Source organism: Carassius carassius, chromosome 33, assembly GCF_963082965.1.
Source record: "Carassius carassius chromosome 33, fCarCar2.1, whole genome shotgun sequence".
NCBI lineage: Eukaryota > Metazoa > Chordata > Actinopteri > Cypriniformes > Cyprinidae > Carassius > Carassius carassius.
This window is the reverse complement of record NC_081787.1, coordinates 26,712,132-26,728,742: the sequence shown is the minus strand read 5'-3', so window position 1 is coordinate 26,728,742 and position 16,611 is coordinate 26,712,132. Positions and strand designations below refer to the sequence as shown.

The window sequence follows — 16,611 nt, the reverse complement described above, 5'->3', positions numbered from 1 at the left end:
CAGGAGAGAGAGATTGAAAAGAAATGCCCTTCTTCAAAGCCCAAGAAAAATCAACAAAATTCCCCTCGGCTCCTAATTCGATGAGAGCAGAGAGTTGATGAAGTGCACCTTCATAAGTGACTGAGACTGGAACCATAGAGCGCGAAACAGTAGACGGGGTGGTGGAAGTAGCCAGTACCCCCTTGCTTACTAGCGAGCGTTGGTTTTTGCCGGACAGGAAGAAGCAAAATGTCCAGGACGGCCGCAGTAGAGGCATAATCCTTTGGAAAGACGTTTCTGTTTCTCCTCTGCAGATAACCGGTACCTGCCCAACTGCATAGGTTCTGGAGCAGATGAGGGAACGGGAGTATCGGACCCTGAAAAGGCAGACACAGGGTTTACAAAAGGCAAGAATGTAGAAGCCCGAGCTCTCCGACACAGATCCCGTCAATTATCCAAACGGATAGCCAGGTCAAAAAGTTCATCTATATGTTCAGGAAGATCGTGAGCATACATAAGTGAGGGGTTGCAGAGAGAAAATCACCTCACATTGGATAATAAATGATCGACATTCCGTAGGCTCACAGGAGTAATTGGGAGGATTGTTGATGCGTGGTTCAGGGGAGACTGAAGAACGTCCGGTGGCTGTAACATAGGTTATGTTCAGTCTCTATCCGGCAAACGGTTTCAGTTAGCTCAGAGACTTGACTGGCTAACGTGTCCATGGCATGATGAGCCACACTGACACACTGACAGAGAGAAGCATAAGTATTGAAGAAAATCAATGCGAAATTGACAGACAGGTGTGTGTGTGAGGAGAGCTGGAGCACTAATTAGAATAAGTTGCAGCTGTGAAGGCAGAGTGAGCGGAATAACCACTTAAGACATAACACAACCGAAGGCCTGATGATCAAACCAGCGTCCTGACAGACAGTTACGTATGAATTCCCAGTATTTTATTATGCAAGTTTTATGTTACACATGAGATGAAAAGGGAATTCATAGTAATTTTAATATTTAGCCAGTCAGTTTAGCCAGAGGGCTTGGGTATGCAGAGCATTTGCATCTTATATGGACTGCACACCCCTGATATATACTGATTAGTGCTGTCAAACAATTAACATTTTGAATCTAATTTTAATTATATGATGTTGAAAAATCTAATTAATTACTAACTGATCACTCTTCAATTTTGTCTGAGAAATTACTTCTCAAAAGATCATTTGTGTTAAATTAGAAATGAGAAAAGAATAGGTTTTACAGTAAGTAGCTTTGAAAAGAAGCATTTTTATTTAACATAGAATTTATTACACATAATGTTTTAAGGCTATAATGAGGCCATGACATGGTTTTCTGAAGCTGCATGTGAAGTGGCATTTAGGTAGGGTAGAATGGAAGAAGATGCCCCTCCTAAGAAAATTGTGGATTTACTTTTAAATTATTAGATAAGTTTAACATGCATGACGGTAATGATGCATCAGCCAAAGTGTAATCATAGGAAATAAATGGAAACATTTGCTGATTTAGTAAAGCAGAAAATGTCAAATAATATAAAGTTACATTTATATATTTTTAAAGTGGCATTCATGTAAAAACTAAACCAACTATTCTATTTAAAATTTTATTTTGACAATTTTGTTGAATAATTAAATAACCAAAGTGTAAAGATTCATCTGAAAGGTCAAATTAGTCTATGACTTAAATACAGGCATATTAATATTTACATATTTAATTAAATATTTTAATTGAAGATATGTCATATAGTAACACTGCAAATGCTATGATTTCACTCAGTTAAACTACAGGTTTTATAAAAAGCAAAGACATCTGAAATAATTCATGGAAATGTTAAATAATAGATTAGATTCAATTTATTGTCATTGCACATGTAAGGTACAAGGCAATGAATTGCATTTAGCATCTAACCAGAAGTGCTATAAGCAGTAAGTACAGGATATACAGTGTCTACAATGTGTTACAAATGTACAATAAATAAATAAGGCAGTACTATGGACATAATTTACAGATTTTAAATACTATCAGCATGATATACAGATAGGTGTACTACAACCCAAATTCCGGAAAAGTTGGGACGTTTTTTAAATTTTAATAAAATGAAAACTAAAACACTTTCAAATCACATGAGCCAATATTTTATTCACAATAGAACATAGATAACATAGCAAATGTTTAAACTGAGAAAGTTTACAATTTTATGCACAAAATGAGCTCATTTCAATTTTGATTTCTGCTACAGGTCTCAAAATAGTTGGGACGGGGCATGTTTACCATGGTGTAGCATCTCCTTTTCTTTTCAAAACAGTTTGAAGACGTCTGGGCATTGAGGCTATGAGTTGCTGGAGTTTTGCTGTTGGAATTTGGTCCCATTCTTGCCTTATATAGATTTCCAGCTGCTGAAGAGTTTGTGGTCGTCTTTGACGTAATTTCATTTAATGATGCGCCAAATGTTCTCTATAGGTGAAAGATCTGGACTGCAGGCAGGCCAGGTTAGCACCCGGACTCTTCTACGACGAAGCCATGCTGTTGTTATAGCTGCAGTATGTGGTTTTGCATTGTCCTGCTGAAATAAACAAGGCCTTCCCTGAAATAGACGTTGTTTGAAGGGAAGCATATGTTGCTCTAAAACCTTTATATACCTTTCAGCATTCACAGAGCCTTCCAAAACATGCAAGCTGCCCATACCGTATGCACTTATGCACCCCCATAACATCAGAGATGCTGGCTTTTGAACTGAACGCTGATAACATGCTGGAAGGTCTCCCTCCTCTTTAGCCCGGAGGACACGGCGTCCGTGATTTCCAACAAGAATGTCAAATTTGGACTCGTCTGACCATAAAACACTATTCCACTTTGAAATAGTCCATTTTAAATGAGCCTTGGCCCACAGGACACGACGGCGCTTCTGGACCATGTTCACATATGGCTTCCTTTTTGCATGATAGAGCTTTAGTTGGCATCTGCTGATGGCACGGCGGATTGTGTTTACCGACAGTGGTTTCTGAAAGTATTCCTGGGCCCATTTAGTAATGTCATTGACACAATCATGCCGATGAGTGATGCAGTGTCGTCTGAGAGCCCGAAGACCACGGGCATCCAATAAAGGTCTCCGGCCTTGTCCCTTACGCACAGAGATTTCTCCAGTTTCTCTGAATCTTTTGATGATGTTATGCACTGTAGATGATGAGATTTGCAAAGCCTTTGCAATTTGACGTTGAGGAACATTGTTTTTAAAGTTTTCCACAATTTTTTTATGCAGTCTTTCACAGATTGGAGAGCCTCTGCCCATCTTTACTTCTGAGAGACTCTGATTCTCTAAGACAAAGCTTTTATAGCTAATCATGTTACAGACCTGATATCAATTAACTTAATTAATCACTAGATGTTCTCCCAGCTGAATCTTTTCAAAACTGCTTGCTTTTTTAGCCATTTGTTGCCCCCGTGCCAACTTTTTTGAGACCTGTAGCAGGCATTAAATTTTAAATGAGCTAATTAAGTGGATAAAAGTGTAAAATTTCTCAGTTTAAACATTTGCTACGTTATCTATGTTCTATTGTAAATAAAATATTGGCTCATGTGATTTGAAATTCCTTTAGTTTTCATTTTATTAAATTTTAAAAAACGTCCCAACTTTTCCAGAATTCGGGTTGTATGAACATACTATACAGATGGATTATGTAATAAGTGTATGTACACCATAAGCAGAAACTATGAACATATGATTATCATTTACACTAGTGCAATGGACAGTAAAAAAGTGCATAGAAAAATATTCCAGTGGCACTGGCCCGGACCATGTGCTCACCTGGAGCAATAACCCCATTAATTACAATTAGTATTAAATTTAGATATAATAACACTAGTAACAACATGCCACACTGGAACGTCTGTGCCAAATTAATTTTATTTCAAAATAAAAACTATAAATTTTACTCCACAAATCTTAAAACATTGTGTCCACGTTTCCCTCATTAACAAATAGGCTCAGAAAGCTTTGACATTAAACATAATACAATACCATACATCATCATTTTACAGAGACACAAAATGAATTCAATTAACATCGAAACTGTTTGGCTGTCTAACTATCAAAGATGTTGATATTCAGATGAAATTACAAAATTAAAAATGGTGTAGCTTACTCGTAGATTACTGGTTTTAAATGTGCATGTGGTTTTTTTTTTTGATTGTTTGTAGGTCAAGTCAAGTCACCTTTATTTATATAGCGCTTTAAACAAAACAGATTGTGTCAAAGCAACTGAACAACATTAGAAAAACAGTGCGTCAATAATGCTAAATGACAGTTAAAGGCAGTTCATCATTGAATTCAATGATGTCATCATCCAGCTCAGTTCAGTTTAAATAGTATATTTGCAATCATTTGCAATCAAGTCAACGATATTGCTGTAAATGAAGTGTCCCCAACTAAGCAAGCCAGAGGCGACAGAAGCAAGGAACCCCAACTCCATCGGTGACAGAATGGAGAAAAAACCTTGGGAGAAACCAGGCTCAGTCGGGGGGCCAGTTTTTCTCTGCCCAGACAAAACCAGCAGTTCAATTCCAGGCTGCATCATAGTCACATTGTGCAGAGGACTCAAATGGTTCCTGTTGTCTTGTCCTGGTGGTCATCTGAGACAAGGTATTTACAGAGGATCTTTATCTGGGGCTCATCTAGTTGTCCTGGTCTCCGCTGTCTTTCAAGGCTATAGAGGTCCTTTCTAGGTGCTGATCCACCATCTGGTCTGGATACGCACTGAATCCGGGTGACTGCAGTGACCATCTGATCTAGATGCAGACTGGATCTGGTGGCTACGGTGACCTCGGAATTAAAGAGAAACAGACTAATATTAGTGTAGATGCCATTCTTCTAACGATGTAGCAAACACATCGGGTGTTATGGGAAGTGTTCCCAGTTCCGGTTTACCTATTTAATGCAGCCTAAAAACGGATTTGGATATTAGAAGCGTATTACTGTGTTATGTGAAGCCAGGTTAAAGAGATGGGTCTTTAATCTAGATTTAAACTGCAAGAGTGTGTATGCCTCCCGAACAATGTTAGGTAGGTTATTCCAGAGTTTAGGCGCTAAATAAGAAAAGGATGTGCTGCCCGCAGTTGATTTTGATATTCTAGGTAAATAAAATGAAGTTTTGAGAATGCAGCGGATGTGGGGGACTATAATGTAACAAGAGCTCGTTCAAATACTGAGGTGCTAAACCATTCAGGGCTTTAGAAGTATTATGTTTAATAGTGCCATTTTGACAGAACCAGGCTAATATGGTCATAGTTCCTGGTTCTAGTAGGAACTCTAGCTGCTGCATTTTGAACCAGCTGGAGTTTGTTTATTAAGTGTGCAGAACAACCACCCAGTAAAGCATTACAATAATCTAACATTGAGGTCATAAATGCATAGATTAACATTTCTGCATTAGACATTGAGAGCATAGGACGTAATTTATAAATATTTTTGAGATGGAAAAAGGCAGTTTTACAAATTCTAGAAATGTGGCTTTTTAATGAAAGATTGCTATCAAATAGCACACCTAGGTTCCTAACCGATGATGAAGATTTGACAGAGCAGCCATCTTTGCTCTGCACTGCACACCTAGACAGCGTTCTAGGTTATTACATGCAGAGTTTTTAGTTCCTATAATTAATAACTCTGTTTTTTCAGAATTTAGCAGTTAGAAATTACTCGTCATCCAGTTTTTTATTACGATGCATTCCACTAGTTTTTCAAGTTGTTGTTTCCTTGGGCCGAGAAGAAATATAGAGCTGAGTATCATCAGCATAACAGTGAAAGCTAAGACCATGTTTCTTGATGACATCTCGCAAGTGTAACATGTAAAGCGTGAAGAGTAGCGGCCCTAGTACTGAGCCTTGAGGTACTCCATACTGCACTTGTGATCGATATGATACATCTTCATTTACTGCTATGAATTAATGGAGGTCATATAAGTACGATTTAAACCATGCTAATGGACTTCTATTAATGCCAACAAAGTTTTCTAGTCTGTGCAAAAGAATATTGTGGTCAATAGTGTCGAACGCAGCACTAAGATCCAATAGCACTAATAGAGAGATACAATCATGATCAAGTGATAAGAGCAGGTCATTTGTAACTCTAATTAGAGCAGTCTCAGTACTATGATAGTCTAAATTCTTATGTCTTTTTGAACAGAAAATGTTATAAACATTAATAAATTGAAATTTAATATGGCAGTAGGTTTTTTTAATGAAATACATTCTAAATATTAAGACCAATGGGTGGCAGTCAATTCATAAGTGAGTCATTCAGTCATTCATTCAACCGATCCATTCAAACAGCTTATTTATTCAGAAAAGAAAACAAGTGACTTTATATATAGCTCATTATGAATAGGTCACTGAATCATTGGCTCACTCGATTTGTTCAAAATAAGTTTAAATTTAAATAAGATGAATTATAATACATTATAAAACTTATTTGTGGTTTTAACTTTTGAGTATGATTTTTTATAAGATGCAATAAACACAAATTGTTGCTCAACCAAAGAACATTACATATTAAGCAAGCAAGCAAGCATTTAGCACTACTCACAGACATTTCACTTTAAAAAGTGTCATGGAATGTGCAAAAAGTAAAATAATATAATTTTGAGGAAATTTAGCTGTCACGGCCCTGGACTCATTATGTTGTGTTTTCCCTGCATGTGTTCTGTGTCCCATGTTGATTGTGTCATTCCTAGCACCTGTGTTTTCCCAATTATCTTGTGTTTATAAGCCCCTAGTCCTTTCAGTTTGTGTTTTTTTGGAAATTGTATGTCTACTTTTGTGTATTCTCCTGTCTGCCCTGTGTATTCCTGTGGATTTTTGAATTAAAAGAAGATTGTTCCGTGCATTCCTGGTTTCCTCATTTCTCGCTCCTCGACTTTACACCTAGTGTGACAGAATTTCTGACCCAAAAACAGTTTAAATTGCTTGTCTCCCCTCCGTTTTGTTTTCGTGTTTTTTCTATGAGTGTTTTTTTCCCATTGTGCCCTCATGGATCCCTTCCTTCCCCCCGAATTCTTCCTCCTCCTGCTAGAGCAATGAGGGCGATCTCTCAAGGATCAGACCAGACAGTTCCTGTTGTTAGCTTACATCACCAGCTACCCGGACAATGTACTCTGCGCTTTCTATGATGCAAACCTAAACGCTGAGTGCAGAGCACAGTCGTCCAAAGATAGTCCTCAGGAGGAATTTGCTGCCTTCATGAAGTGGACACTGGCGAGAAATGGATCTCCGTTTCCTGCCAGTTCCCTGTGATTTGTCGCCAGTGCCACTCCCACCATCCCACCATGGAGAGCCACGACTGATGAGCCACCACTAGAGAGAGCGACAGAGCTGAGGATCACCGCAGAGCCACAGCCTGTGACATCAGTCCAGGTGTGTGACCACCATCTGCAACGAGGGAGAAAGCCACGGACAGTGTGAGTGCGGAAAGGAGCTCCACCCCCTGCACCATGGCTTAGGATGAGCTGAATATGGCGCGGCAAAAAGGTCAAAATGAGGAGGAGGATCTCATTGACTGGGAATCTGATCTGGAGATCGAACTGCTCCCTTTCCTCTCTCTGTTGTCTCTGCTGCTCCCGTCTAGCCTTCCTCTGTCCATGGTTCCCTCATCCAGCCCTGAAGGGGTTTCTAATTTTCCAGTGCCTTAGAGATCAACCTGTATGGGTTTTTCTATTGCCAATGCCGATGTTTAGAGGCCAGGGACAGCCGATGGCCGATATGTGCTGCTGATTTTTAGGTCTGATATCTTGAAGTTTTCCCCTTCATTTGCATGCTAAAATGTCTAATAATAATAATAATAAGTAAATGCACAACATTTCTAAACTTATCATCATTTATTGAGCACTGACTTGAACCATCTCTCGAATCTTAATTTTGTGCACTGCATGGTATTAAAATAAAAAAATTTATCCAAAGTTAACCAAACAAATCAATAAACTGACCAAGTATTAAATATATAAAGCAGGTAATATATATATATATATATATATATATATACAGTACAGACCAAAAGTTTGGACACACCTTCTCCTTCAAAGAGTTTTCTTTATTTTCATGACTATGAAAATTGTAGAGTCACACTGAAGGCATCAAGGGCTATTTGACCAAGAAGGAGAGTGATGGGGTGCTGCGCCAGATGACCTGGCCTCCACAGTCACCGGACCTGAACCCAATCGAGATGGTTTAAGGGTGAGCTGGACCGCAGACAGAAGGCAAAAGGGCCAACAAGTGCTAAGCATCTCTCGGGGAACTCCTTCAAGACTGTTGGAAGACCATTTCAGGTGACTACCTCTTGAAGCTCATCAAGAGAATGCCAAGAGTGTGCAAAGCAGTAATCAAAGCAAAAGGTGGCTACTTTGAAGAACATAGAAAATGACATATTTTCAGTTGTTTCACACTTTTTTGTTATGTATATAATTCCATATATAATTCCACATGTGTTAATTCATAGTTTTGATACCTTCAGTGTGAATCTACAATTTTCATAGTTATGAAAATAAAGAAAACTCTTTGAATGAGAAGGTGTGTCCAAACTTTTGGTCTGTACTGTGTATGTATATATATATATATATATATATATATATATATATATACATTAGGGATGTAAGGGTACGTGTATTCGTACCGGACCATTTCGGTACAGGGCTTTCGGTACGGTGCACGTGTGTACCGAATGACCGAATGCAATATTTTGTGTGCGGAACATAGGTACATTTTCGTGTCAAAGTCACCTTTATTTATATAGCGCTTTAAACAAAATACATTGCGTCAAAGCAACTGAACAACATTCATTAGGAAAACAGTGTGTCAATAATGCAAAATGATAGTTAAAGGCATTTCATCATTGAATTCAGTTATGTCATATCTGTTCAGTTAAATAGTGTCTGTGCATTTATTTGCAATAAAGTCAACGATATCGCTGTAGATGAAGTGACCCCAACTAAGCAAGCCAGAGGCGACAGCGGCAAGGAACCAAAACTCCATCGGTGACAGAATGGAGGAAAAAACCTTGGGAGAAACCAGGCTCAGTTGGGGGGCCAGTTCTCCTCTGACCAGACGAAACCAGTAGTTCAATTCCAGGCTTCAGCAAAGTCAGATTGTGCAGAAGAATCATCTTCTTCCTGAGGTCTTGTCCTGGTGGTCCTCTGAGACAAGGTCTTTACAGGGGATCTGTATCTGGGGCTCTAGTTGTCCTGGTCTCCGCTGTCATTCAGGGCAATAGAGGTCCTTTCTAGGTGCTGATCCACCATCTGGTCTGGATACGTACTGGATCCGGGTGACTGCAGTGACCCTCTGATCTGGACACAGACTGGATCTGGTGGCCACGGTGACCTTGGAACAAGAGAGAAACAGACAAATATTAGCGTAGATGCCATTCTTCTAATGATGTAGCAAGTACATAGGGTGTTATGGGAAGTGTTTCCGGTTCCGGTTTACCTAATTAATGCAGCCTAAAAATCCTTTAACGGATTTGGATATTAAAAGCATATTAGTGTGTTATGTGTATGCCAGGTCAAAGAGATGGGTCTTTAATCTAGATTTAAACTGCAAGAGTGTGTCTCCGTTCCGAACAATGTTAGGTAGGTTATTCCAGAGTTTAGGCGCCAAATAGGAAAAGGATCTGCCGCCCGCAGTTGATTTTGATATTCTAGGTATTATCAAATTGCCTGAGTTTTGAGAACGTAGTGGACGTAGAGGATTATAATGTAAAAGGAGCTCATTCAAATACTGAGGTGCTAAACCATTCAGGGCTTTATAAGTAATAAGCAATATTTTAAAATCTATACGTTGTTTGATAGGGAGCCAGTGCAGCGTTGACAGGACCGGGCTAATATGGTCATACTTCCTGGTTCTAGTAAGAACTATTGCTGCTGCATTTTTGACTAGCTGTAGTTTGTTTACTAAGCGTGCAGAACAACCACCCAATAAAGCATTACAATAATCTAACCTTGAGGTCATAAATGCATGGATTAACATTTCTGCATTTGGCATTGAGAGCCTAGGCCGTAATTTAGATATATTTTTGAGATGGAAAAATGCAGTTTTACAAATGCTAGAAACGTGGCTTTCTAATGAAAGATTGCGATCAAATAGCACACCTAGTTTCCTAACTGATGACGACAAATTGACAGAGCTACCATCAAGTCTTAGACAGTGTTCTAGGTTATTACAAGCGGAGTTTTTAGGTCCTATAATTAACACCTCTGTTTTTTTAAGAATTTAGCAGTAAGAAATTACTAGTCATCCAGTTTTTTATATCGACTATGCATTCCATTAGTTTTTCAAATTGGTGTGTTTCACCGGGCCGCGAAGAAATATAGAGCTGAGTATCATCAGCATAACAGTGAAAGCTAACACCATGTTTCCTGATGATATCTCCCAAGGGTAACATATAAAGCGTGAAGAGTAGCGCCCTAGTACTAAGCCTTGAGGTATTCCATACTGCACTTGTGATCGATATGATACATCTTCATTCACTGCTACAAACTGATGGCGGTCATATAAGTACGATTTAAACCATGCTAAGGCACTTCCACTGATGCCAACAAAGTGTTCAAGTCTATGCAAAAGAATGTTTTGGTCAATTGTGTCAAACGCAGCACTAAGATCCAATAAAACTAATAGAGAGATACACCCATGATCAGATGATAAGAGCAGATTATTTGTAACTCTAAGGAGAGCAGTCTCAGTACTATGATACGGTCTAAATCCTGACTGGAAATTCTCACATATACCATTTTTCTCTAAGAAGGAATATAATTGTGAGGAAACCACATTTTCTAGTATCTTGGACAGAAAAGGGAGATTAGAGATTGGTCTATAATTAACTAGTTCTTTGGGGTCAAGTTGTGGTTTTTTGATGAGAGGCTTAATAACAGCCAGTTTGAAGGTTTTGGGGACATATCCTAATGACAATGAGGAATTAATAATAGTCAGAAGAGGATCTGGAAGCACCTCTTTTAGGAGCTTAGATGGTATAGGGTCTAACATACATGTTGTTGGTTTAGATGATTTAACAAGTTTATACAATTCTTCCTCTCCTATAGTAGAGAATGAGTTGAACTGTTCCTCAGGGGGTCTATAGTGCACTGTCTGATGTGATACTGTAGCTGACGGCTGAATGGTTGCAATTTTATCTCTAATAGTATCGATTTTAGAAGTAAAGTAGTTTATAAAGTCATTACTGCTGTGGTGTTGGGAAATGTCAACACTTGTTGAGGCTTTATTTTTCGTTAATTTAGCCACTGTATTGAATATATACCTGGGGTTATGTTTGTTTTCTTCTAAAAGAGAAGAAAAGTAATCGGATCTAGTAGTTTTTAATGCTTTTCTGTAGGATATGTTACCTTCCCGCCAAGCAATACGAAATACCTCTAGTTTTCCTCCAGCTGTGCTCCATTTTTCGGGCTGCTCTCTTTAGGGTGCGAGTATGCTCATTATACCATGTTGTCAAACTGTTTTCCTTAACGTTCCTTAAGTGTAAAGAAGCAACTGTATTTAAAGTGCTAAAAAAGAGAGAGTCCATAGTTTCTGTTACATCATCAAGTTGTTCTGAGGTTTTGGATATGCTAAGGAGTTTGGATACATCAGGAAGATAACTTAAAAAGCAGTGTTTTGTGGTCGAAGTGATGGTTCTTTCATACTTGTAACAAGAAGTAGAATTTACAATTTTGGCTATATGAAGTTTGCACAGAACTAAATAATGATCTGAGATATCATCACTTGGCTGAATAATTTCAACACTATCAACATCAATTCCATGTGACAGTATTAAATCTAGAGTATGATTTCGACAATGAGTAGGTCCTGAAATGTGTTGTCTAACACCAATAGATTTCAGAATGAATAAATACAGATCCCTATGCATCTTTTTCATTATCAACATGGATATTAAAATCACCAACTATTAAAACTTTATCTGCAGCCAGAACTAACTCGGATGTAAAATCGCCAAACTCTTTAATAAATCTGTATGGTGCCCTGGTGGCCTGTATACAGTAGCCAGTACAAACATAACAGGGGATTTATCATTAACATTTGTTTCTCTGGATGATGTTAAATGAAGCACCATTACTTCAAACGAGTTGTACTTGAAGCCTGCCCTCTGAGAGATCCTGAAAACGTTGTTATAAATTGAAGCAACACCTCCACCTTTGCCTTTTAGACGTGGCTCATGTTTATAACCGTAATCTTGGGGGTGGACTCATTTAAAATAATGTAATCATCAGGTTTTAGCCAGGTTTCTGTCAAACAGAGTACATCTATATTATGATCAGTGATCATATTATTTACAAAAAGTGTTTTCGTAGAATGGGATCTGATATTCAATAAGCCAAGCTTTATCATTTGTTTATCCATATTGCTTCTGTTTTTTGTTTGTTGAACCTCAATTAAATTGTTAATCTTAACTTGGTTTGGACGTTTTTTGTATTTTCTAGTTCGGGGAGCAGACACAGTCTCTATAGTGTGATATCTAGGTGAAAAAGTCTCTATGTGCTGAGAATTAACTGACCTCTGTGACGGGAGGCAGCTAGCAGACGGTCGGTTTAGCCAGTCTGTCTGCTTCCTGACCTGGGCCCCAGTTAGTCAAGTATAAACACTAAGACTATTTGCCATATTTCTAGAGAGAAAAGTGACGCCACCCCAGGAGGGATGAAGACCATCTCTTTTAAACAGGTCAGGTCTGCCCCAAAAGCTTGTCCAATTGTCTATGAAACCTATGTTATTCTGTGGGCATCTCTTAAGTGGCGGAAGTCTCCGCGTTCAGCGCAAATCCCACCCTGCAGCTGATTCTAAGGCCGGTGGCAAACTGGCTGCGTGGCTTGAGCGTGGCGTTTCTGCTGCGTGAAGGCTGCTTCGCGTTTTCTGTGTCTTTACACACCAGAACCGTGCCTGACGCAGCGCTGGCACGCTGCTGCTACTGTAGGTGAAATACAGGGAGGCTGCCGACAGACCAGGATCTTGTCTTCATGACAACAAAATCTTTACTTCATGTTGAGCATAACTATAAAGCCTACTTATAAAGGACACCGTCAACAGTATTGATGGCAAAATAGACTATGTTTGACAGGTGCAATATGCCAGTGTGTCACCGGTCTAAGGTTTTCAAAAGGCATCACGCGAGTGTGAACATCACTACAACTAGGAAGAAAAAACTATTGTAATTCACACGCAGCTCCTGTCGGCATTTAAACAGACCTTTGCTCTTAATTCCGATTGGTCCAACGCAATAACGAAATCTAAGCAGGTCTAAAAACTGAAACTGTTGATGCTGCACTTTACACTTTGGAAAAGTTATATATATTTTTTAAATATGAGCGGGCCTACAAGTTGGGATTGGTAATGCTGCACTGTAATCATAGTTATTTATTTATATTTTTCATTATATTTTATTATATGATATTGGTTTGAGACGGACAATACTTTATTTAGTGGAGAACTTTTCAGCAGTATTTTATTTCTTATTCTTTTTTTATTTTATATATATAGAGGTACGTACCGAACCATGATTTTTGTGTACAGTTACACCCCTAATATATATATATATATATATATATATATATGTATGTATGTATGTATGTCAATCATTTACATAAAAGTTGTAGAGCATTTATCAAGCATATTTTTTCAAGTTTGTTGGAACATAAATGTAAACTTAAATATACATTAAATAAAATAAATATCATTTTATAAATAAAAATCTATTAAACTGAAAAATATAAAAAATAAAATATATAAAAAATAAATAATAGTAGTGCTGCAAACACACTAGCAACCAGCAACATTTGTGTTTGGTATAAATGACACAGAACATCTAAAGTGCATTCTAATTTCAAACTTACATCGCAGTCTGTTCATTATTAAACAGTCAACCAGACATATACAAGGTTACACTGGTCAGTTTAAATAGTTATGGCTGTTTAAATATGGTTAATAGCTGTTATGCCAAGGACATTTTTGCTCATGTGAAGAGGATGATCTTTTCCGTCTAGTTTACATAAAAAAAATAAAATAGTGTAATATTCAGATACATTGCGAATATGGAAACATTTGGATATGTGCAGAAAGAGACGTGAGCAATTACCTCCAAATACATCTAGTCAAACTCATGCTCGCTCGTTCTCGTATGCAAGCACGAATGCGATCACGATCTGATGGACTGTAAATGTTGAATTTTGTCAACACTGTCAACATCGTACTCCTTAGTGCTGCTGTTTATATGCCATTGTTTCCTGGAATAGTGCCCTTGAGAGATGCCTATAGACTGTAGTGAAAACCATTGCTCTTAGGCAGTTCACTACATGGATAAAGGCTATTCAATGGGATCCAAAAGTTGTATACCTCTATTAAAAATGGTCTTAGTTATTCTTAAATCATCTTTTCAAATTATTATTCTGGTAATTTGAGTGTAAAAGTTAAATTGAAAAATAAATTATAGTTGTGGAGTTACACAATTAAGTTCTGTGAACTTTCAGAATCCTACAGTTTTTTATTCCCAGTTTTTTTTTTTTTGTCAGTATAGTCTTTTTAAAATCCCAGTGTATTTAGGGATGTATCATAGGTAGATCATAGGTATACATTTAGGTAGATGTATAAAATGCAAATATTTTTTAAATGATTGTTTTTTTTTATGTCTTTTGTAGGCCTTTAATAAGAAATAACTTGCATACATAAATTATATTTGTGTGTATTACATTACAGCTACATTCTGTGGCTTTTTACATGTTTCTAATGTACTTTAATGCTTTCATTCCAATAGACTCCAGCCTACAGCATCGCCCAGTGGCCAGTAGGCAGTACTGTACTGTTTCCAACAGTGGAGCAGAGCGCAACACCTCTGCCCTTCCAATCAGCATCGAGTCTCCCCGTTTTCACCCCCACGCCAAGGGCAAAAATATTCGACTGGACACACAACTGCGCCGGGCCACTCGGAAGAACAGTTTCTGCAATGGCATCACCTTCAGCCAGTGTCCTCTGCGTTTGTATGAGAAGGTGCGGTTGCGCCTCTCAGGTGTCCACACAGGCTGGAGTGGAGCTCTACGCTTTGGTTTCACAAGCTTAGACCCTAGCAATCTTGCCTTAGCTGACATCCCCAAATATGCTTGCCCCGACCTGGTGACACGGCCAGGATACTGGGCCAAGGCCCTGCCTGAGAGGCTGGCCATGCGGGACAATGTTCTGGCCTTCTGGGCTGACCGACATGGCCGGGTCTTCTACAGCATCAATGATGGAGAGCCCATTCTCTTCCACTGTGGTCTAAGTGTTGGATGCCTGCTCTGGGCCATCATAGACATCTACGGAACCACACAAGAAGTTACATTGCTCGGTGGGTGCTCAGATAATCTAACTCACTTCTGAATATTCAGTCTATCATTAATGATTTTGCAGAAAACATCAGATATTGTGGGAGCATTATAGCTTTCAGTGATTTTGTTAACACACAAGTGATTCTCATCTCTACCTAGTACCAAAAAGTGTCTATAAAATCAAACACTGACATGCATTAATATTACTATGAAATACATTATCAGTATTATATAAAGTGCTGTACAAATAAAGTTGACAAGTTGACACAGGCCGAACAATCAGCAAAATTATTGAAGATATTAGACACCCACTAATTGACTAACTTTTAGACCAATACATTTAAACTGTTGAAATGACAGAAATGTAGAAAGATGAAAAGAAAACATAACGGTCCAAATAAAGAGTAATGTCTAAAAGTGAGTGTTAGATTGCCCCAAATAACACTGTGTCCATCAGCAGAACCACTATTCACCCCTGCTACAAGCGTTCGTGCATGAAATCACTGCTGTGGGAAGGCCCCACAGATTTGTGGTATGCCACTGATTTTCAAAAACTTTTGCAGCTCTAAGTAGGTCAGAGAAGAGTCATCTGGGACATGCCACACTGGCTGTGACACTTAAAGGCTGACTTCAAATGGAGCCATATGAAGATTTCCTCCCTGATAGTTATAGATGGTAGGGATTGCACCGACTAATCGACTAGTCGACTTCAATGCTCTGTCTTGACACTTTAATTTTGATGTCGACTAGTTGGCGGTCCTTTAGAGGGCGTAACAGTATAATAAATCTTTGAAGGACTTCCACATTTAGGCACCGTTTCCAAACAGTTAAAAGGACGAATAAATGTATACTCCGAAAGGTCCAGAAGACATGTGTGATTATATTACTGGATGCACGAAATTGAACGGGAGAATGTACATTCTAAAAAGCTTATTGTACAGGTAAGTTAAATTGCTGTTCTAATCTAAAGCGCTGCTGCACTGTAACACACACACATAGGCTATAGACAGCAGCTCTTGTGACTCACGTGCAGATCACTCGCGCACAGAATCATTCAGCGCGGAGATGTACTGTCAACTTTGATCTGTGATTTCTCAATAAATGGCTTAGAAACTGTAAAGTTCAAGTATATATTTGTTGATAACTAAATCTTACGAGAGTTCTCTTGTACTGCGTCTTAGCTAAGACGCTACGGGAAAAGTCTCTTTTCACAAAATACTGAAGCAAAAAATTATCCTTAATTTTGAATTTTTGTAAAGCGCATTTGCAGCAGCAC

General features: G+C 38.4%; 1 protein-coding gene across 2 annotated transcripts in view; it reads left to right on the top strand.

Annotated features, from left to right (window-relative positions):
* Window positions 1–16,611, top strand: part of LOC132114015 (E3 ubiquitin-protein ligase NEURL1B-like) — a 76,142-nt gene that overhangs the window by 47,990 nt on the left and 11,541 nt on the right. For both annotated transcript variants that reach the window (XM_059522124.1, XM_059522125.1), the window contains one exon: window positions 14,789–15,355. In XM_059522124.1, the coding sequence (XP_059378107.1) occupies window positions 14,789–15,355 (567 nt within the window). The remainder of the gene's footprint in view (window positions 1–14,788; window positions 15,356–16,611) is intronic.